The sequence below is a fragment of the Pelodiscus sinensis genome, chromosome 1, assembly GCF_052426305.1.
Source record: "Pelodiscus sinensis isolate ZL-2025 chromosome 1, ASM5242630v1, whole genome shotgun sequence".
Lineage (NCBI taxonomy): Eukaryota > Metazoa > Chordata > Testudines > Trionychidae > Pelodiscus > Pelodiscus sinensis.
The window spans coordinates 239160106-239184271 of NC_143052.1; the positions used below are offsets into that span (position 1 = coordinate 239160106).

Sequence of the window (24166 nt, forward strand, 5' to 3'; positions counted from 1 at the left end):
AACTGGTGAGGTTACAGTATTACCGTGCATGCCAAAAGGGACTGAAAAGAGTTCTCTATAAACCAAACAGTCTATGATAATGCCCTAGCCCCTTTTTATGGTCCAGAAAGTCCTATTTGGATTACAACTGTTGTAAAATTTTAAAAAATCGTTTTGTCCATGTACAGAAAAATCTAGAAAAGCTGCTTTATAGAATACTAAGATGCAGGTCTTATGAGTATTCTGTAGAAAAGTTACTGGGGGGCTGAGGGGGCGGGAAGAGAGATGATTAGCACTAAAAAACATTCATTTGAAAAGAGTTTTTAAAATATGCATTATTCAGATGAAATTATCAGATTATCAAGCTTGCTGACCAGCTGTTTCTTCATTACAACATTACAGTTTTGGACACTAATTAAAATTTAAATATTTTTAAAATGCTCACTAGGCTATACTAGTTTACATTTATTTTATATATAGCTGAAGAATGTTTAAATATGGCTTAAATTGGGTCTAAATGGCATAGCTAAATTCTTGGGATTTTGCAATCTGTGCTGCTGAAAATATTTAAACAAAATTAATGGTAAATTATTTGCATGGGTGGTTTATACAAATTATTCTATCAAAAGGAGAAAATGTGTTAATTTCATTTTGATCATTTTAATGACCCAAAAGGTTTTCAATTTCCAACATGCATCTTTTGCACAGTACAATTGTGCTTTGTGGTTAGCAAATTAATTAAAAAACATTTTTTCTAGTTTGTAAGTACATAGAATATAATTTAATACACCTGAGTATAACAGATGACATATAAAGTCATCTGAAGTAAGGAATCTAATCCAAACATTAATCAGCTCAGCTTTTGATGTAGCAAAACTGTTTAATTATTTACAACGCAGAAGTAGAGCACTTGATTTTTCAGAAGTGCCAGGCATCCACAACTTCTGTTAAGAGTTGCAATGTTCAGTAACTCTGAAAAATGAGGCCTATGTGTGTTTTTTTAAGTAAGCATAAAAGAAAGCTTAAAAAGCTTATAAACCATCTCGTTAGTCTTTAAAGTGCTACATCGTCCTGTTTTTTGTTTCAGCTACACCAGACTAACACGGATACATTTCTATCACTTTCTGCTTATGAGAGAGACTGAACAAAGTCAGTCACATATGTGATCTGATAACCACATACATTTGATCTGATTATTGCACACTCAATACATGCAATATTTTCTCATACATCACAGTAGCATTCACACAACTGTGTTTAACAATGTAACTATTTTAAACTACTTTGTCTAACAACATACATTATTTTAAGGATTTATGAACAAACAGGGCATAAATAAAAGTTTCCTGCACATTACCCTGTATGTGTACACTATGGGTGCGTCTAGACTGGCAAGATTTTGCGCAAAAGCACCTGCTTTTGCACAAAAACTTGCCAGCTGTCTACAATGGCCGCTTGAATTTGCGCAAGAGCACTGACTCTGTAATGTACAAAATCAGTGCTTCTTGCGCAAATACTTTCACACTCCCGCTCGGGAAAAAGCCCTCTTGTGCAAGAATACTTGCTCAAGAGGGCCAGTGTAGACAGGGAAGAATTGTTTTGCGCAAAAAAGCCCCCATGGCTAAAATGGCGATCGGGGCTTTCTTGCACAAAATCGCGTCTAGACTGGCCACAGATGCTTTTGCGCAAAAGCACTTTGGCACGGATGCTTTTGTGAAAAATCTAGATGCACTTTTGCGGAAATACTTTTAACAGAAAAACTTTTCCGTTAAAAGTATTTCTGCAAAATCATGCCAGTCTAGACGCAGCCTATGTGTTTGTCATTCTTTGAAGAGACATGTCATCATATCGAAAGAACAGTTTCTCAGGTGGGTGCTACTTATTCCATCAAATTTAACAAACTTAAGGCAAGAACAGAATCAGTGCTAAATACTGTAGTTAAGCTATCACTCATGTTATAATACTACAAAACACACGTACACATGAACATTTTTGTTGTTGTTCTGGTAATACTGGATGCCAGTATTACCAGAACATCCATGGATGTTCATGTTTGTAAAAGGGAGCCATATGATGCCACAGATATGCACAGGAATTAAAGGGAGTATGTACCCTCAATTCTGTGGGTTTAATAGATTTTTTTCCCATGAGGAAAAATGCTGTGTTCATTTTCAAGAGAAAGCTATTTCCAGTCTGTATGATCAAACAAAGATGACAAATATTAACCACAAGAAAACACTACTTGAATTTTCAGAAAGTCAACACCAATTAAATGTCACCAAATGGCTTTTGTGCCTGGACATAAAGCAGTAATATATTTGTGTTTGCTGTAGATTTTTGCATCATGCCATTTAATTAGAAATCAATGTATGTTGCTGTAAACAGAAAAGTTGCACCATTTATCAATAACTATAATGTATTCTGTAAATTCACTGATATGAAAATGCTAACCAATATTACTATGTGCTGTTAAGTGTTTCATTCAAAGTCAAGTGACATGTTAGAGTGCTAAAAGAAACCCACCATACACAATGAAAGATGAAAAGTGGCAGATAATGCCTGGAATGCTATTTAAAATGAGTTTACTCTCTTATCTGTGTATACCAGAAAGCTGGAGCTTATTACACATTTGAGTGTTTTTTTTTATTTGCATGATAATATTTAAACAAAACCTATCTGAAAAGAAGAACCACTGCTTGTTTTTTAGCAACTAATTACCAGATTCCTAGCTCAGTCAAGGAAACAGTAACACAGGCAAATAGTTTTAAAGTAACTAATGTGTTTAACATTGTCACCCTCTCTTTTTGAGTTATGTAAACATTCTTCTTAAGCCTAGGCATAGATCAGCAGCTTACTTCTTATCAACATGCCATCTAAAATGGTTTTATGTCCATGTCCCGAATGAAAACCATCTGATAATGTACCAGTGTTATGACTTTCTTGCCTATGTTGTCATCTTGAGTCACGCATGCAAAGGAAGTTGAATATAATGTTATTAAGAATCCTTAATGCCTCACTGTGATTTTGAACTGTAGTGTGAACTGTAAATCCTGAAACAAGCATTTTTGTTCAATAATAAAATATGTACTTAGTTACCGGTTATAATTTTGTTATTACTGAGCTTGGAATTTTGCCCTACCCTGCCTTATTTCTCTTCTTACACCTACTCAGGGTAAGTTCTAACTAGTAGCAGTGATACTGTTTAATAGGTGAATCAGATGTTCTTTAGCACATAGGTTACTATAAGCACTGACTTATTTTACTACTACCACATAGCAAATCAGGTAGATATGCAACTGTGTATGGCTCTGTACTCACAGCCATAAAAACTCATGCTCTGGATTTGGTATAATTTCCATGTACCAGGTAAGTGTGATTATACATGCATACAGAGTCTTCAGAGAGGAATCAAGAGAGGGCTAGTCCCCAGGTAGCCAAAGTGATCCAACACCCATCCAATACACATCTTGCCAAAAATTACCACAAAAGGGAGCATCGGTCTTCATAGTAACAAAATGTGGTATGTGCACAGAAGTTGCGCAACAGCCAACTACTGCATTAAAGGGAAGAGAACATTACAGCCAACGCCAACTAAATGTCAGCTCTGGTGGCCAAGGCAGTTGGTCCCTTAGGCACATGGTGACAGGAGTACACCAGCTGACAAAGAATCCTTTATCCTGAGTAGCTGTGGAAGAGAATGCAATGATACACCCCCTGCTCCTGGCACATCCTTTCCATTTTTAAAACTGAATGGTGTCCCAACAACAATCTTTAGCACATCATGGTGGGACCACAGAAAGGCAACTGACTTAATAGGTACCAGAATGACAATACAATAACAAAAAAATGCAGTTAGACATGAAGGGGGTTGATGTCACAGTAAGCTATGGCTTATGGTTTGTTCCTCCAAGTCTCCAACTCAACATCCCTTTCCACAATAGATAAAATTCCTTCAGCTCAAAGTAGAAAATTAAACCCAACTGAAATGGTTCCATTCATATTCCCTCCTCCTGGGCAGGTAAACTGTGCTGTGTGGGTTATGTGCCATGAAAAACAAGCAGTGGGTCCTACTCCAATTAAAAGCTTCTTGTCTATAACGCTGGCTCAGTTAGATAACTAAGTGGCAGTATGAAGATCGGCTCCCCTTTTCCTCCCCAACACCACAATGAAGTTCCTCATCTGCCCCGTGCCCTGTTTGCTACTGCAGAGGACACAATTGTGTGCTGCAACTGAAACACACCATCATCTTGTGCACAGTTTGTATGCTGGTTTAGAGTTGGCAAGCCCAAAAGGCAGCATAAAATTTCTGCACTAGATGACTAATCTTGGGAGCACTCAGCCCAATAGGGAATTATGTCTACTCTAAAGGCTGCAGGTGAGTGTGGAAGGTGACTCCTGCTGCTGCCCTGCGCCAGGCCCCCTGATAATTCCGTGGCTTGTGTTGCTTGGTGGAGGGAGCTTCAGCAAGGGGGCAGGGAAGGGGTGGAGCGTAGGGTTTTGTTTTTTTTAGTCTGGCTTGATTCCAAACACATTTTGTTTGGGGTTTTTGTTTGTTTGTTTGTTCCCCCCCTCTGGCTGTGTCTTAAACAGTCACTGTCATTACACTAGCATAATCAATAATGCATGAAAACAGGCCTGATTATGGTGAATGTAAATATTTAACATCATTTAGATCACACGTGTTTTGGGGCATTGCTAGATACACCTACCAATGAAACCTGATGAAGGTGGGTTGGGCTGTATCTTCTCCTGAGTGTTCTCCTGAATGATGTCCCAGAGTTGCCATATAAACTTGGGATGGAGAATGTAAAATGGCTGGTTTGGATTCCTTCTGCGATGCTGCACGTAAGGCGTGAACAGGTTATAGTCTGGCTTCTTATACCACTGGAGGGGAGGGGGGGAGACAACAAAGTGAGAAACTAGTCAATCTGAGGGTGCTGCTCCACACACACACACCACACAGTACATAAGATACAACACTAGCAGCTCTGCACTGGCACGGAAGTACAAAAGCACAGACAGCGAGCCAGCCTGAGCTGCTGGACATTTTCTTAACGAGCAGGTCTGAACTTGGGCTGCTCTGCTCCCTCCTCTATGTGTATGCTCCCAATACAGAATTCACTTTGGTACATGGGATGCGTAAAAAGGCCTGCACATCACTCCGACTCTTGTTAAGTAATTAGGGATTAAATAGCCTTAGTGCAGGACATTAGCACGGGGTGAATGTCACTCCAATACATCCTGACAGTACCTTTCTGTCCCCACCAGCTCATTGAGAAGGCAGAAAGCACTGTAGCAGCTGTACTACAGAGAAAACCGGCACACTTCTCTCCAGCTGCAGTGTACTCAGCTCTGTTGTTCCCCTGGGCTCCCATCCCTATCTCCTTTTCTACAGAGCCCTCCAAGTGATGACTGCAAAATGATTTTTTTTGGCGGGGGGAGGCGCAGCGGTGACTGGGAACAATGGTATTTGGGATGGAGGGTACCAGCACACTAATTTGAAAGTCTGGGGACTCATGAGTAAATATAAATGGTGGTCTGCTGGACGATGGATGGATTAGGAAGAGTGTTATGTATATTTATTTAAGGACTGAATTAGTGTGTCAGGGCTTAAGGGAAGATGGAAAACTGGAATGTGATTTTCTACCTTCTCTCATGCCCCTCCACAAAACTCTAGCTGCACATTCCCTACCTGCCACACTGCAATTTCTCCGATATGTATTATCAGTCTCATTGTTAATACATAAAACAGTAAGACCTCACCCCAAATCCCTACCAATCCATCTGCCTGCCCTCATGGCTGTAGAATCAAACTACTCTTTGCAGGTACCTGCCCACTGTTTTCATCCAGTTGGGAGGAAATGAGCAAACTGAGGGCTTACCACATTCAGATTTGCAGAGTAAGGAGCAGGATCCCAGGCCACTAAAATCACATCTTTATATAACGAACTGTCAATGAAGTGATGATTTGGATTGGTGAGAATCTGCAAACACACACACATACATACACACTAATGTTTTCAATGAAACCTGAGCAATATGAATCCTCTCTACTAAAGAACATGCATAAGAATAACACAGATAAATGCAAATGTGTGCCAGGAACTCTGTGTGCATCAAGTTGTTTGAAACATGGCACATCAGTGGTAACATATACATATCCTTGCTCTTACTGGATGATAAACAAAGCAAAAATCAGGGGGAAGTCAGTTATCAACTTTTGCTTCACGAGGGTGATTTCAAGGAGCTTGGGGGTTTTGTAAACAAACAAAAAGGCCTGAGCCCAAAAGAAATACAAAAAAGAGCTGACATCTACAAGAGCTTCTCATTCTCTACAGCTTCAGATGCTCCTAGTTATTTGGTGAGCCTGTGATCACACACAGCAGCTGTACACACACTGTACTATACAGCTGGTATGTGCCCAGGAAATGGTTACCAGTATTACTCATACCTTCAGCTAACTTTTACATCTTGAGAGTTTTGCTGTAAGTAGCACCCATGTTTTCCTGAAGATACAGATCACTAAATTACTACTGTGTCCACAGCAGATCACCAGTAAGGAACATTACAGGTCCACCCAGAAGCCCCACCAGTTGTGAGTGGACACAGCTATGTTAGTTTTAAATTTCCAAAAAACACAATACTGGCCTAAACGAGGGATGTTAAATTTGGATTAATCGGCTAATCGATTATTTAATTAGTCTATACGGGCACCTCCGTCTTCAAAGGCGAAAGTGCTGCAGAGAGCACAGGGCCAAAGAAAAACTCAAGCAGTCCCCCACTAGTCCCATGCTCCTTGTGGCATTTCAAAGCGTCAGTGCTGCATGGAGCCTGGGGTCAGCTGGAGAGTCTTTCTGATAGAGGCAGCACGGGTGGGAAGTGGGTAGTCGACTTTGTTTATTGAATAGTCGACTAGTTGTTCTCATCTCTCACCCAAACTGCACATTGGAGCCTTCTCTTGGGAAGCCAGCAACTTTCTCAAGGAGGGCGATGACCCTGGGATCCTACTTCCATGTTCTATTTTGTGTAGTTTAAAGAAGAGACCCCACAATCAACATAGTTAAAAAAAAAAAAGGCAAGTTCAGCTCTTCAGAGTAAAAATTCATCTGCTTTGATAGGAGACAGATACAGAATAATTCCAGGTTAGCAAAATCAGAATACAACTTGGATCCACTGTTCTCAGTTTCCCCTTGTTTTTTCCCCAGTACATCTTCCCCCTAATTCTTCTAGTCCACTGTGGCTTTACTTTTTATTCTTCCTGGGCCATCCTTTCCCTGAGTTGCTATTCCTTTGGCTCCAAACCAGGTCTTACTGATATATGGGGAGGATGGAAGAATGACTTCAACAGTGTTTGAAGTTGCATTCATTCGGGTCTAGTTGTTTTATTCATCTGCATTCCAGACAAATGACTTCATAATAATTTCCATCCCCTTTAGATTTCAATGAACGGTATTTCCTTAAGAAAGGAATTTGCTACCATATTTAAAAATTCCCTCCACAAATTTTAGCTTAGGTGACAATACCGAAAGAACCAGTCCAAAACACCATAGCATCCCTAACCTCCCGGTTCTATGCGTAGCAGGTTTTTTTTTAAATTATGCAAGCTTTTATCTTTAGAGTAGGGTTGCCAACCCTCCAGACCTAGCCTGGACTCTCAATCAACTAAAGATTAATCTTTAATTAAAACAAAATACAGGACTATGTAGCACTTTAAAGACTAACGAGATGGTTTATTAGATGATGAGCTTTCGTGGGCCAGACCCACTTCCTCAGATCAAATAGTGGAAGAAAATAGTCACAACCATATATACCAAAGGATACAATTAAAAAAATGAACACACATGAAAAGGACAAATCAAATTTCAGAACAGAAGGGGGATGCAAAGGGGGCGGGGAAAGGTAAATGTCTGTGAGCTAATGGTATTAGAGGTGATAATTGGGGAAGCTATCTTTGTAATGGATAGCTTCCCCAATTATCACCTCTAATACCATTAGCTCACAGACATTTACCTTTCCCTCCCCCTGCGCATCCCCCTTCTGTTCTGAAATGTGATTTGTCCTTTTCATATGTGTTCATTTTTTTAATTGTATTCTTTGGTATATATGGTTGTGACTATTTTCTTCCACTATTTGATCTGAGGAAGTGGGTCTGGCCCATGAAAGCTCATCATCTAATAAACCATCTCGTTAGTCTTTAAAGTGCTACATAGTCCTGTATTTTGTTTCAGCTACACCAGACTAACACGGCTACATTTCTATCACTATTCTTTAATTAAAGATTGTCATATGATTTAATTTCCAGGAATACATCCAACCAAAATTGTCAACCGTACTTCAGAATATAAACTCATTAAGTCAGGGATCATGTCTTCTTTTCAGTTTGCTCAGCAGCTCTCTGACACTGGGAGCGCTATCAAAAACAAAGTTAAAAAGAATAATTTAACAATAATCCTACTAAATGGAGTTACACAAGGTCTGCTATGACAATATAGAAAATGCAATAATAATTGCATGTATATAGCATGTTTTATGCGCAAAACAACGAGCAGTGACTAATTAAATCCTCACAATCACCTGATGGAAAAACTGAAAGGAGAAAATGGTTTGTCCAAGGCCGGAGCTCAAGAAATCAGTTCCAGCAGTTTTTGAAAACTGAAAATAAGACCTATTTCAACCACAAGATGTCACTACAACTCAACAAATGTTAATACCTGTCAAAGAAAACATTTCTTGTTGGTCTGAGGAAGTTTGGCTCAGATGTATCATCTGTTTTTTGCTGTGGTTTCTCTATTTTGCATACAGATGTGCAGCGACTTGGCCTAGGTCATGTCGCTCACTCCTAAGAAGAGATGGGGGCAGGGTTTGTAATGGAGACCTTGACAGGATCACAAGGACCCGGGAGCAGTACGGAGACACAGATCCTCTGCAAGGAGACTATGGCCTTAATGATTAAGGCTATGGCCTGACATCTGCAGTTTTCATCTAAAACTTTGCAAACCCAATCTTGATACCATTGTCTCAGGGAAACTCGGATTCCAGACTCAAGTTTCCTGCCTTCATATAAAAATATCTTGTAGGTGAGTACTGACCCCGAATATTTCATCAGTTCTATATCATGGTTACATCATCTGTGTGAATCATTAGTTGCTCACTAGATTATCCAACCAGCTTTGTTCTTAAAATATTTGATTTCTAAGATGTTAATTAGCCAGTGTTACATCGTATAGTCATAGTAAACACATGAATTCACAAAGGACTCTGACCTGGGAGTTGATGATGCGCATAGTTGTTTTATTTCCAACGTCTTTTTCATAGCCACGTGTAGGAGCAGAATTAAATCTCAGAACAGCATCGTGAGAATCTAAGGGTACAAAAGGGCTACATTTATATATTTCTTAACAAAACAATCTCATTTCAAGGAAAATGGGTTTGTACATTTTTCTAATCCTAGTATTTAGAGGATAAATATTCTACTATGAGACAAAGCCCAAATCCTCTTTACCTGCCATATGTTACTACAATTGTTCAAATCCACTGGGAAGATTCAAAACAATCCAATACTAACTCAACTTGCAATGCATATACAGTGTAGCTGTAGCCACATCACACCTCACCCACCTTGTAATTCCTACATATTTACCCTAACTGGATAAAACGGTAAGGTTCTTCTTCTACACAATTTCACATCTTATTTCTACTGCAACATATTAAAATAAATACTTCATGCCAGGATGCATTAAACTAGGGCAATATGCAGGTACACAATGGCCCGCACACACGGCTTAGATACAAAGCTCTTTAACAGGTGTTTCTGTCCCCCAAAGCTGCAAATCCAACCTCGTCCCCAAGGTCAGTGCAGCTCTTGTGGAATTTGTGGGAGGGCAGAGCTATCGACACAAAGGCTTTTTTTCCTCTACAGTAATTTTGGGGCCCTCTCTGGCTTCCTGGCAGAAGGGCACCAACAGAGCTACACTGCTAGCGCTTTCCCACAACCTGGAGTCATGCAATTAGAAAGAGGAGCTTTGCATAAGAGACAACTGACTTGGGCCCCAATTCAGGAAAGTGGTCAACCACATTCTTATCTTTAAGCTCATGCTTAAGTCCTATTGAAGCTGGGTTGAAGTTTCCATCAGCATTGTCCATGTGAGCATTCTCTACCGGATGAGAAATGCTCAAATGCATTCCCTCTGCATAAGCAGATCTCAGAAGAGGTTGAGAGAGGGTGCAGAGTAACTGTGAGAAAGGGTCCAAAGAAGTCAGTGAGAATGACGCCCACACCACAGACAGTATCCTCTTGCTTTCGCACCTAGCCCAGCAATCTCCACAGGTTTTGTCCCTTCTGCCTATGGAGAGAAGGGAACGATGTAGGTCAAAAGCGAGCTACCCACATCATCTCATGTAGAGTTTTAACTAGGGATGTTAAAATGTGCTTATTGAAGTAAATGGGTAACTGCGGGGGAGTGGGGCAGATGGCACGCCAACAAGCATTGGTTCCTGCCTCTCCCGAGTCCCGTGCTGTACCAGAGGCAGCAGTGCACGCTTGGGAGGTAGGGTGGCATGCATGTAACCATGCATGTTAACCAATGAGCCCAGGTTCATCAGCTAACTATGAACGTTACCTCTTTCACACCCCTGGTTTTAATTGAGGAGTTACTATAACAATTACTAATTTATTTTTAAAATGTATATTTAAAAGGTACCCATCGCCCTGGGCATAGCTACATCAAAGTTATTCAAAATGGAGCCCAGTGTTCACTTGCACACTATGCTGGTTCCGCCCAAACGAACTCCCCTATTAAATCAAGGCCTTCTGCCTGGAAAAATAGTGGAGAGCTAAGCAATGCAGTGTGACCCGAGGATTACGACATCCCAACTCTGAGGTTAATGGAACTACTTGTGTGAGATTCAAGCAGGGGTGAAAGGTACTTAAATTTCTTACAGATGCTGTCCTATTACAACCCTGGTCTCTGCCAGCTTTTGTAACAGCTCCCTGCCGGCTTTTGACGCAGCTTAGCCAGCTCTTGTGGGAGCTACGCATCAGGGTGCACCTGCTTACTTTCACGTTTGGATTCAAGCACCTCAGCTCCTTCTGGTACCAAGCAGGGGGCGGAGGCTACTTGTACACTTCTGTACACCATTCAGTGGCCTCACGTAAGCTGGCTCTAAAGTTTTTGGCCCCTTCCACCTACAGTAAGTGCCCAGAAATGCTGCATAGCTTGACATCAATGGGAGCTGCAGGCTCAGCACTTCTGAAAATTAAACACCTTATAGTTAGGTGCCTTAATATGGATTTTAGGTCCCTAACTATAGGTGTCTGATTTTGAAAGTTCTGAACAAATCTTGTGACAATGGGTAGGGTTGCCAGGTGTCCGGTAGTCACCCAGACAGTCCGTTATTCACCCAGATAGTCTGGTATTTTTGCCTCCTGTCCAGTAAAAAGAAATTCAGAAAATACCAGACACCTAAAATGTCTAGTATTTTCTGATTTTTTCCTGGCCAGGAGGCAAAAATTTCAGATGCTTACTGAATTCCACAGGGAAACTGTCCAGCCCGGAGCAGGGAGACAAGATGGCAGATGGCCGCTGGCAGTGTGTTAGGGCCAAAAAGCCTCAAAAGCATTTCTTAAAAGGGCCACGCTTTTTGTTGTTGTTTTTGTTTTTAAATTTCCAACAGAATTTTTTCCCCCGGTAGGGGTTGGGGGAGGGGGGGGGGGGGGGTGTTTGGTATTTTTGGTGAAACCATCTGGCACCCTAACCAAGTGGAGTCATGCAGTTCACTGTGTACTTAACACCTTTTAGCAAGACATGTTAAAACATCCATTAGTGAAGTACATTGAGGTACCAGGATACAGCTAAAAAGTGACTGGTTACTGTGGAGAAATTAAAACCACCCCTCAACTTCACAACAGAATGTGATGCTTTTGCGTTTGCCATTAAATAACATGATCTACAAAGAAAGCATTCACACTTGAAACACCTATCATCTTTCAAAATGTTATGAGAGTCCAAAAGTGATGATCAAATTGAAGTCTGAGACAGCATTTCTACTAAGAACACAGAAGAGGGAGCTAAAGGGCTACTAATAAAATGTGTCTGCAATCCTCTTTTATCCATTTTTTTTCTTCTGGAAAGATGTCTAGATATAACCCCCATATGCAACAGTATCATAAACTCTGAGAAGGAACGTGCACGTGGAGCTACACCCTGCATGCTTCAATCAACCCATCTCCCTTTCTAGTTGGCCCCAAATTGGTATTCAAAATCTGTGCTGGTTGGGAGTGGGTGGGAGGGGAGGAGCAGCATGGAGCCAGAAGAGCCAATAAGCAGAGCCAGCATCACAGTTCCAGCACACACACTATGCGCAGCATGCCATATCCCACACCTTGACTCCAGCAGAGCCCATCCAAATAGCTGGAGTGGGCATTAAGGCCAATGCTGCAGAGCAGGGGCCTTGCAGATGTACTGATTCTGCAATCAAGCACTCTCTCTCCTAAGTTCTGGAGGGGGCTCCAAGAGAAACCTTAATTTTCGTTCCCCTGTTCCTTGCCCATGGCTTTTCTGAGGGAAGGGTTTGAAATATTTGATGAAAGCCTTATTAACGGTGGCCATTCAAACCTGTAACTTTTACTAGGACTCTTCCATTAGGAGGCACACATCAGATGAAGATTCCCAATTAAATTGAAGGCTCCACAAGAATACTGAATGAGTGGCATGAGGCTGCCATGACCAGAATAGTTATGGAGGGACCGCTTAGTGCCATGGAGTCAAGTGGGCACTGAAGGCACCTACCCTATCAGAGTGACCATCCAATACCCTACTATAAATACCTGCCCGGGGACTGAGACTGGCACTAAAGGATTTTGCTTCATTTCAGTGAGAGCACACAGTGGGAGGAAGGAATGGTTGAGCTATTTCACCTCAGAGGTTTCTAAATCAGTGGGATTTCACATGAAATTGGGGGTTACTCAGTTTTGATTTCAGGTGAAGGCTGGCAGGTCATTTGTGCTGTGCTGGATGCCCATTAGAGTAGTTTGATAATGACAGCGGTTCTAATAGATCACAGAGATTTAAGAGACACCCGTCTGTGTCAGTACAATGAAGCAGGCATAAGAATGTGAAATGCTGGATGATGGGAACAAGCACACACCCAAAGTTTTCTATGGAAAGTTGGGATGTAGATTATTCTTGGTGTTCCAGAAGCAAGTGGAGGAAATTTGATGCCTACATTTATTCCTTTTTCTTGACCTTTTTAAACATACCATGACTGTCACATCAGGAGAGAAATCCTAAGACAATAAATAAATAAAAACAAAAGCTTTCCCTTACACTACACAAATGTACAGACACAAATACTGCTTTTAAAAATGAAAGCCTGTGAATAAATCTATTCTGTTAAAGGAAATAAACATGCATCACACCAGTATGTAAAACTGTCACTGTTCTATTAAACTCGGTGCATTCTTTGTGCCCCAAGCTACAATAAAATAAATAAAATGTCACCCTCTTAAAATGAATAACTATCATGGGCCTGATTTTTTCTCAGCTATACTAGTGTCACTCCACTGAAATCTATGGAGTTATACAGATATAAAGCTGAGGGGAGAGAGAGAAGGAGGATCATCAGGCCTGTGCCTGAAAAAAGAATGAACCTTTTGACAGAAACACACACAAACTTATGAGTGAGAAGCATTTTCACCCACCTATTTCATCCCCTAGAGAAGAGTTCAGTATTGCACCAGCAGACATAACCACGGCACAGCTCCCGAAGCCATGCGGATACAGTTTGCCCAGTGGAATTTGAGGAACGTGCTTTTCCCATCCAAGCGCAGAAAAGGGAGCCTCCTTGCCATCTATTGTTTTCACATTCACCCTGCCCTTGAGCTCACAGATTAGCTGCTCTCCTGTCAGCCTGGAGTTCCGTTTCCCTTTGAACCGCACCCCGTGCTTATTGGTGTTCAGGTAGTCTTTCATGGCTTTCTGCAGGCGAGGATTCAACATCTTGGAAGAGACATCCCCTTTCCAAAGCCTGTACAGGAAGGATTTTGACATTGTGGAATATAACCCGTCCCAGTCATCAGGCTCATCAAACATTGGGCTTCTCCTGTGGGCTGGGTTTCTTTTCCTTGTCCTTTTCTCGTGGGTCCATTTTGCCTGTAAAACGTTTCTCTTTTGATCAGCCTCATTGACAGAGATGAATTTCACTAATTCTTGAAAGTTGCTGTGCTGCTGAGAGGGCCCCCCAGCAAATAAATAGTTGTCATCCCCTTGATAGAAAGCACCTTTTGATTTTGTCCCCATCTGGGAAGGAAAAAACTCTTCTTCGTTTTCAAAGCCATCCTCGAGATCAATCCACTTTTTAACACTCCCAGTCCCCGATTTAAATGAACCTAAGAGATCTTCATTAAGAAGCGCCTCGTCCCTATCTATGGTTTCAGAGAATGATGGATCATGTATTGCTCCCATAATAACTCTATGCTTTCCCTGGATGGGCAGGAGCCTCTTTGTCTCAATGTAAGAGAAGGAACTCGGAACTGGTTCAGCACTGTTGCTATCTGTAAAATAGATGAAGATCGCCAAGAAAAGGAGACCCCATGCAAACAGCCCAAACAGCATTAGTTGTTTCCATTGCTTCAAGTTAGGTTTCATGGCAATGCCTGTACCAACTCCTCTGTGCTTTGAAGTATTGGTGAAGGGGAATGAAACCTGAAAAGAATATCACATATTAATCAAGAACTGTTCTGAAACCAGAGAACACATAGAAGCATATCAACAAGTTCCGGGACAAGCAGGCTCAATACATACACAACAGCATGGGAATCTCAGGGGAAGAAACAAACATAGGAGCTCAGGAACACCATACAGGTGACACTTGATATAGTGCACTATGGAGGAAGTCCAGCACCCTCCTCTGAGGCTATGGATGGTCCCAGTGCAGTCGAGCCACTGTGGTTCTTCTGTAAAAAAGGTCAAGGAGCCACTTGGAGTGCACACAGCCTCTACATGGTACAGAACAGTGCTGTGCATATGGGTTAGAGAGAGGAGGCTCGTGGGCAGATTGGGAATAGGGATGTAAAATCCCGTTTAGCTGGCTAACTAGTTAAACAATGAGAATGGAGCAATCTGGGGGACTGATCAAGACCCCACCTGCCGCTGGGCTGGAGTGCTTCCCCAGCCACAGGTAAGGGTTGCACTGGCTGGGCTAAAGCAGCCTGTTTGTGGTGGACCCCGGGAGGGCTCAAATAGTTCCTTGCCTGCGACAGGTGGGGAGCTGCTCCAGCCCCCACCGGTTAACTTTAACTGGTAAGCCTCATGCATTAAAGGTGAGGCTTACCAGTTAACTGGTTAAACAATGTCATCCCCAACTGTGTCAGGGGCTTAATTAACTTACTTCCCTTTTTATATGATTAACTTATGCCAATGGATGTACAAGTTGTTCTACCAACTATTCAGTTGCATGTTATAGCCTCAGGCTGTGCTGTGGATAACTGTGTAACCTCAGCATTTCAAATACAGAGGAGTCTTAACGCAGACTTTGAGCCCAGTTCTTCTTTCATACTAGTATAAATCAGAAATAACTCATTTGAAGTCAATGGCGTTAGACTGGAGTAAAGCCTGCACAAAAGAGAGGCGAATGAGACCCACTATTCCTATAGAAACAGAAGTATGCTGCATGGAGCACCTCACTCTTCCCTCCTCCCCCCTGCCAAAAAGGACTCCAGGCCACCATTATCCCATTTAAAAAGGTATCCACATGACCCAGGTAATACAGCTACAGAGTGTATCTGCAAGTCCAGTCTGATCTGGCCCTCTCCAAGAAGGATGGAGCTACCTAGTCTAGGAATATAAAGGGTTAACCATTAACCGTCACCCTTACTTTGTGATGCTCATGGGTAACTGGTTAACTAACTACAGCAGTGTCCTACCCGATCTGGGTGAGAAGCTGCTTCAGCCTGAGGGGGGAGGGCTACTCCAACATTAGCCAGTTAAACTTAGCATTTAACAGGTTAACATTTTAAACGATAATTAACATTCCCACTCTGCACTCCCACCTCACAGATCCAGGTTTTGTGAGGTCTTGGGAAGGTAGGGCAGTAATGCAGGGCCTATTTGTCTAGTACTCCCTCACTGCCCCATGCACACTTTCCACAGGGTGGAACAGCCATGCATGGGGACGCGGGGGGGAGGAAGAGAGAGAGAGAGAGAGAGAGAGAGAGAGAGAGAGAGAGAGAGAGAGAGAGAGAGAGAGCGAGAAGAGTCTCTGTGAGAAGCTCTGAAGTACATAAATGGGCCCCAAGGACATCTTGTTTTATTTTTATTTCTTGAAAATGAATGTGTTAACTGTACAGAAAAAAAGTGCTGCATGGAAAGCAGAACTAAAAATGAACAATATTTTTCTTTCACTACTAAAAAACACCAAGCTCATATTACACAAATTAATCTAAGGAACCCCATGGATTTCTAGTATTTCTGTCTGGGCAGTTAGTTCATCATGCAAATCTCAGACTACAAAAGCAAGTCTAGACCAGTCTCCATGTTTTCTCCTTACTCCAATAAGATCTAGTTACGCCATGATAGATTTACTTACCCCTTCGTGCACACACAATAATGAGACTAATGACACCTTGCTAGTTTGGTACTCTCTGGTCCAGCAACATCTGTGGCCCGGCATGATTTTATTTAGGCAGATGTTTGCTTATTATGGGTGTGGCCAAGTTTCCCATGGTCCCATAAAGTTTGTTTACAGCCACCAGACCTGGCTCTCAGTGTTCTATGTTGATGGGTAAGATCCACCTGCCATCTGGAAAGTGTGTGTCTTTAGCCAGTGTGCATGTGTGAGAGTTGAAACTCTCTCAGGTCTGGGGGAATTTACTTAATAAAATACTAACAGTATGTGAACTGCAAAAAGAAAACCAGAATACTTCCAGAAAATAATCCTAATTCTCAATCAAAATAAAATCAGGCACAATTTTTCCAGTGAAAGCATTGATCTATGGGAGGTGTAACTTTGTTCTACAAAGATTCAAATTACTGGTGTGCTGCCTCTGTGCTATAACTGCAATTGTTTCAGCACAAGGGGCACTTTCATTTTTTCTAAACCAGGCCTCCTGACTACTTATTAAGGGAGAAGGGATGGGTGAAGGACATCCCTTTGTAGCATTCCTCCCTTTCAAGGCTGCCTATTGTTAAATTAATTCACGTAGACCCCAGCAGCTAAGAGGTCAGCAAGATTCAAGTTGATGTTCTAAGTTTCTTACTGTTATGTTAAATAGGGTTTTTCTTTACTGCAGTTTTATAAAGAGTAGGTCACTTGGGGGTTATTTGGAATACTGAATGTTAGTTGCAGGCAGACATTCCCATGGTGCTCAAAATCCGACTACAGTTTATTTCATGGAAAGCTTACATGGACTGAGTAGATAGCTGACTACAGAAGCACGTCCTGATTCATTGGCATTAAGAAACCTCTGGCATGAGGCAAGAAAGCTGGAGAGAAACACATATGCACACACACACACACACACCCTTTTGTCAGGGAAGTGCCAAATTATTTTTAGCATTAATCATTGTTGCTGCACAGGCTTATACAGTAGACAGCAAAACTGACAGACCCCTTAGGATGGATCTGCCAAATATACATATTGGTTTGTTTATAGCCAATAGATAAGTTCCTATGCTATAATTAGGCCTTCTAATTAATGAATCACACTTGGACAGCTCTCTTGTTAGTATCATTGATCATTATTTGCCAGTGAAGTCAAATGTATTCAGTATTTCTTGTGGCAATGTACAGCAGCTCCTTTTTGTTTTTGGAGGGTCATCTAACTAATGCAGTGCTAACATATCTATAAAATTACTTTGTGCTTTGGACCAGACTAGCACTTCCCAGGGACCACGTAGGGGAGGAAAAGAGATTCAGTATTACCAATCCCAAAATTTCAATAATCATGAATTAGATTGACTTAAAAATAACAAACTTTTAAAAATAAATTTGGGATTCTTATTTGCCTTCTGATGCTGGATCATATACAATGTTTTCAAGCTATTCACGGATTGTGGCAGCTGGGACTGTAAAAACAAAACAACAAAAAGACACCAAATTTCTGTTGAGGACTTTTTCTTAATTTATTCTGCAGGCTTGGGAGGCTTGGGCTGCACAAACCTCAGTGTTTCATTGGAGACCAGAGTCACTCTATGCTTCTGATACTGGCTCACCCTTTAACACCTTCCCTTCAGTTACTTGGTAGAAATGTTGGTGGCATCTTGGCTCTAGTGCCACCACTGTTCCTGGAGCTTCAGCAAATGGACCCCATAGCTCAGAGAATACCTCAAGCTAATGTTGTCTGGGCCGTCAGGAGGAAATTACGTGTGTTACTCCCCCTCTGCATCCAACCTGTGGATCCCCCCCGCGATATGAAATGGTCTTCACAAGATCCAGGAAGCGATGGAACAGTGTCTCAGAGAAACCCCATCTGCCGGTTAAAATGTCAAGCAGCCCATCTATCACAACCACCCTCACTCTTAATACTCTCCACAACAGCCACATCTGACTCTCACGAATAGTAAAATATCAAGGAAGCATGATTTCATCTGGTTTCCTTTTGTAACTGTGGACTCAGAGATGAACAATCTCTCCATCTTTTACAAACTATCCACAGCCCTATCCCAGTTTGGGCTCTATCCCATATGCCACAGTTTTAGGCTCTCCCAAAGGTAAAACAACAAAGGTGATGGTGTGCAACCTTTACATACACATACATACCACCCTGGCAAAGGCAGCAGAAAGCCGATCATCTCCTGGTGCAATATGGTGGAACCAACCAGTAGTGAATCTCTACTACAGGTTGCTCTGAAAGAGGAGGTGGCCATAGCATAAGTAGTTCTGGCCACAGCCCCAATACACCTTCTACACTGGTCAGGCCAGGAACAAATGACACAGAGCCTGCGATGGCAGCTTTATATCACCCATGACAAGAAGAATCCCCAGCTAGCTGTTTAAACCAGCTTTCCATCCCCTTTATGACGCCAAAGCAGTACAAAGAATACAGAGCAAGGCCAGAAATCAGCTGAGCTATTATACAGGTGATCCTCATTTCAAACAAGTTTTCTGGAAAACCTAGTATAGTACATACTAGTATCTACTAATGCTGTTAGATCATAGTATGTTATTTGTCTAAGCAACAGAGGCTATTGGTACCTGTTGACATCAGTATAGAGCTGCTGAAAGTGGCAGGTATCTCTAGAAATCTACAAAATCAACTTCACCATTACCACACTTTTGTGTTACATAGTCCTGAAAGAAACCCATTTCCCAGCTTGTCAGTAGAGTTCCTGTAAGGGCCCAAACCTGCAACTCTCACTCATGTGCATAGCCTTTACACATGAATAACCTACTCCCACTGACCTCAGGTCCTAAAATAGTACCTTTTTTCCTTCAATTTCCTCTAGTCCATCATGAATTGAAATAGAAATTTCTATTATTTATATTTTATAGTGTAATAGTGCCCAACAGCTCTGATTAGCATCAGGGTCCCATTAAGCCAGGAGCTGTACATATGAAAAGTACCTACAGCTGCTCACAAGGCCCCGTCCCAAAGGTCATACACCTAAAGAACAAACTAAAGCAAGGATGAGGATAAGGGGCAAACATACAAGTAAAGCAATAGTGTTGATGAGCACGTGCTTTGTTAGCTTTTCTTCTATTTATTCCATGATATTATTTTATTGTGGGGGGGGGTCAAGGTAAAGTGAGAGGGAATGGCTGAAAGGAGGAAACACAGATGAAAGGTGCTGGAAAAAGGGGAGGAGAGGGGATGGTGAGGGTCCAAGAAAGAGGACAGAAGGAAGGGTGGGTTAGAGAATAGCACAGAGAATGGGGGGGAAGAGAAGCTGGATACAGAGAGACTGTGACTGAGAGACTACAGAGAAGAGCGACAAGAATGATTAAAGGTCTAGAGAACATGACCTATGAAGCCAGGCTTCATGAACTGGGCTTGTTTAGTTTGGAAAAAAGAAGATTAAGGGGGGACATGATAGCGGTTTTCAAATATCTAAAAGGGTGTCACAAGGAGGAAGGCGAAAATTTGTTCCTCTTGGTTTCTGACAGGACAGGACAAGGAGTAATGGGCTTAAAGTGCAGCAAGGGAGGTTTAGATTGGACATTAGGAAAAAATTCCTAACTGTCAGGGTGGTCAAATATTGGAATAAATTGCCAAGGGAGGTGGTGGAATCTCCCTCTCTGGAGATATTTAAGAACAGGTTAGATAGACATCTGTCAGGGATGGTGTAGGTGGAGCTTGATCCTGCCTTGAGGGCGGGGGGCTGGACTCGATGACCTCTTGAGGTCCCTTCTAGTCCTATGATTCTATGACTGTCAGCACAAAGGCAGCCAGTCAGATAGATAGTGTCAACAGCTTCAATTAAGAAAAGAACCAGCCAACAACCTGGAACTGTGCCAACTGGGGATGGGAGAGGGACATGATGGGTCTCTGCTGGGCTTCGTCATGTCCTATTGGTGCTAAGGATATCAACGTGTAAACATCTACACGATTAACTGATAAGCCTGGGCTTATTGGTTAACCCTGTCGACTACATACATCGCTCCCCCTTGTTATCTCTGTACCAGAGGCAGCAAAGGGGGGGAGGGGGGGAGAGCAAATGAGAGACAGTGCTCATGGGAAGTTGACTAACCCCCCAAACCCTCCGCTCCTGCCTCTGATAGAGAGGCAGCAGTGTGGTGGGTGAGGGGACAGTGAGCTGGGCTCAAAAGTTGGTTTCCTCCAACTCCAGCACTGCCGAGCTTGGACCCCCCACCAGGATAGGGGCTGCTGCCGCCCAACACTGATGCCTCTGTATCAGAGGCAGCAGTATGGGGCAGCAGGATGGAGCCAGTCTGTGCAGGGAACAGGTTTTTAAACCGTCTCCCCTCTCAGACCAGCTCCACCTGCTACTCTACGCTGATGCTTCTCCCAGTGAAGCAGCAGAGCAGGCTGGCGGGGGGCTCCCTGGGAGTAGGGCCAGGGACTATCAAATAGCTGTGTAACTGCTAAAATTTGATGCAGTTACGCAACTATTCAATTACACGCTAACATGCTGCCACTGGTTGCACTGGGGGAGTAGGGTTGGCTTCACCCCAGAATGCCCAACTCTGCTTCCCTTCAGCTCACATCATTGGAGAAAGGGAAACCACTGATGCCTTAGGCTCTTGGAATTCCGACATTTGTATGAGTAAATTGCAGGACCTCAGCTATGTGTCTCCCTGCCACTCCCAAAGGGTTGGCCAGTCCCAAGAGGTGCTGCTCTGGTCCCCACAGGAAGGGAGAAATAATTGGGCCTCATAGGCAGTGTATGCCCCTTTTATTTCTAATATGAAATCAGCTTTCCTCCTTCCTATGAGCACTGAGATGGACTTGATGGTCTGTATTTGAAATAGAATGCGCATTTGTATCATTACAAGTGTCCACAAGAGTGTATTAGTCATACGGTAGTAACTGTTGATGAGAGAGGAAATTCTAAAATACAAGCGCATTGGTATGGTGTGACCAATCATCTAGAGCGCAGATAGAACACCATACCCATTTTCAATGCTCTCTGATTATCTGTGGAACCGATTCCCTCTGCCCACTCCTTTCAATTTAGAGAAGTGAATGGATTTCTTTTCTCCTGAAAACCGCAGTTCAGAGCAGCATGCTCCTGTATTCTGACGTCAAGTTTAACCAAGCATGACTGCACGACTTTCCTATAGGACCGCAGCTTGAAATAGAGAGAGAGGGAGATGAATGGCCAATTAAATAGAAGGAAAATACTCAAGCAGCATTTTTTTTAGGGATAACTTTTGGTATGTGTTTCTGCTGAAACACATAATTTAACAAAGGAAAGGAAGTGTTTTGAGTTTGTTTGTTTTAAGCTTGACAGGATGAACAATTTGCTCTCTCACCAAATCGTGCAAGCCAGTGACTACTCACAAGAAAAAAAATGTTTAAAATGTTTCAAAAAAATGTTGTACAGTATGCAACAGCTCATTTTATTTCTGCTTTCAGCGAGGTTAAAATAAAAGGCTTCTTTTCTTTGCTCTACAAAGAATTGTAGTCGCTGAATTACTCTTACTGAACACAGCAGTTATCACAGCACAAAAGAGAACTCCAAATTGCTTCCTGGAAGAGGGAAGTATGTATGTTCATAATCATATGAACACACTAATCATGGTTCCAAAAGTTATTTAAACATTCAAAAACTTAGCCCGAGCTCACATCTGATATCTAACCAGGAACGGTTTGATTTTCCATTGGAGGTCTATAATGCTCTTGACATTTTTCCTTCCTTTACTCTGTCAAAATAGAATGGTAAATTCTACATCTACCGAATAAACCTTTATTATAAACATGTTGGATCTCCCTGGTCCAGCACCACTGGAACCTGACCCGACCCAAAGGAGACAGTTTGCTGAACCAGGGACAGACAATTCTGTCCCTCTGCAGAATCCATCTCCCGGGATCCATCAGCAGACCCAGATAGGCTCCTCTCCCAGCTGCTAAGGTCCCACCACTCTGCTGCCAGTCTGGCTCCATGAGCACTGGAAGCAGAGACACCTGCCCCTGCCCTGCTGCCTCTGATCAAGGCAGCAGAGCGGGGTGAGGGGCAGAGGGGGGCTGTCGCAGAGCAGCCTCTGTTTGCAGCAGGCCCAGGCTCACAATGGACAGAGAGGCGCTGCTCTGTGGGATGCCAGTGCAGCCTCTGTCTGCTGGGAGCTCATTTTAAAACTGGCTCCCCCTGCGGACTGGCTCCTGCCTATCACCCCATGCTGCTGCCTCTGATACAGAGACAGCAGCACAAGGTGGCAGGGGGCTCCCCAGGAGTGGGATCAAAGCGGACTGGCTGCTGCCCTCGGGGACAGTAGAATAGTCGTGTAACCAATAAGATTTGATGCAGTTACACAATCATTGAATTAATCAATATCTAACATCCCTACCACAGGGCTGAGGGTGGCCTGGAGGATTACTGGGGTCGGGGAGCTGGTGCCAGCAGCAGGGGTAAAGCCTACCCCCACAGTGACCAGCAGTGATGGGAAGAAGAGTGATCTAGCCGCAGCCCACTCTGCTCCCCTGAACAACATGGCTGGGAGCTGGGCTCAGAGAAGTGCAGTGGACTGGGGCCAGGTTGCACTGCTTTCCACCATCGTGGTGAGTGCGGGGCTGGGGGATGAACACTGCTGCTGGTGCTGCATTACTTGGGAGAGAAGGTTTGCAGGCTGGGCTGTGATGGGGGTGGAGTGGGGCAGGGTGTGACTGAGGAGGGGGGAAAGGGCGTTGTTCCAGGCCTTGCATCTGCCCTACATATTCAGTCTTCCTTACCTACAAATGTACGTTGTCTGGGATGAAAGTTGAAATGAAAGATTTCTACCTGGGAGAAAGATTGCCAACCTAAAGAATAAAATCAGCTTGACCCTTTTTTAGATAAGTATAATACAAAACTGCAATTTTCTAGAATGGTACACATGGATTTTTCTTTTGCATATTTAAAATGCAACAATATTTAACATACCAACATTGCTGATGACAAGCCAACCAACATTAGCTAGATGTTTTGTTTGGCTTTATAAAATAAAATAAAATAAAATAAAATAAAATAAAATAAAAGCAGTATTAATGTTTACACTTTTTCCTTTCTGGCACTTTTGTGTGCGTGGCTCAGTGATTTACTACTTTAGACCAACTTTAAATAAACAGATCTTTTCTACTGTATGTAATCTGATGCTATCCACTGGAACTGGTTGTGATTTTTACCTGTTTGGAAACTTTGCAGCTACGCAGGAGGTCTAAGAAGTGCCATCATTCAATGTGAGGAACCCTGTAAATAAAATTAAGGTTATGAGTGTGGATTCTCCACTGACTTGCACTTCATACAATCATAAAACATTGCCATTCTGAACTTTCAGCAACTTTTTTTCACTTTGCAGTAGGGAGGTAACAGTTTAAGCGGGTAACCAGTTAACCAACAAGCTCATGCTTACTAGGTACCGGCACTGGTTAAACCCTTTATAGGCCTAACAAGGAGCTGTGGCAGCCCCAGGAGGTGTGGTTTACCATGTAACCAATAGGAATTCTATCAGTTACACAGTTAATAATTTTTTAACATCACTACTTTACATACATGTGAATGTGCCATATGCAAGGCAGTAGAGAATGAAGCCCTTT

At 42.5% G+C, this 24166-nt stretch overlaps 1 protein-coding gene across 4 annotated transcripts in view; it reads right to left on the reverse strand.

Moving 5' to 3' along the window:
- ST6GAL2 (ST6 beta-galactoside alpha-2,6-sialyltransferase 2) overlaps positions 1-24166 on the reverse strand; it is a 316318-nt gene that overhangs the window by 13617 nt on the left and 278535 nt on the right. For 3 of the 4 annotated variants that reach the window (XM_006114562.5, XM_075917803.2, XM_075917829.2), the window contains 5 exons: positions 23756-23819; positions 13679-14681; positions 9243-9340; positions 5862-5963; positions 4689-4863 (listed from right to left, as the gene is read on the reverse strand). In XM_006114562.5, coding sequence (XP_006114624.2) covers positions 4689-4863; positions 5862-5963; positions 9243-9340; positions 13679-14624 — 1321 coding nt within the window. In that variant the 5' untranslated portion in view covers positions 14625-14681; positions 23756-23819. The remainder of the gene's footprint in view (positions 1-4688; positions 4864-5861; positions 5964-9242; positions 9341-13678; positions 14682-23755; positions 23820-24166) is intronic. The other variant, XM_075917819.2, reaches the window with a different exon arrangement.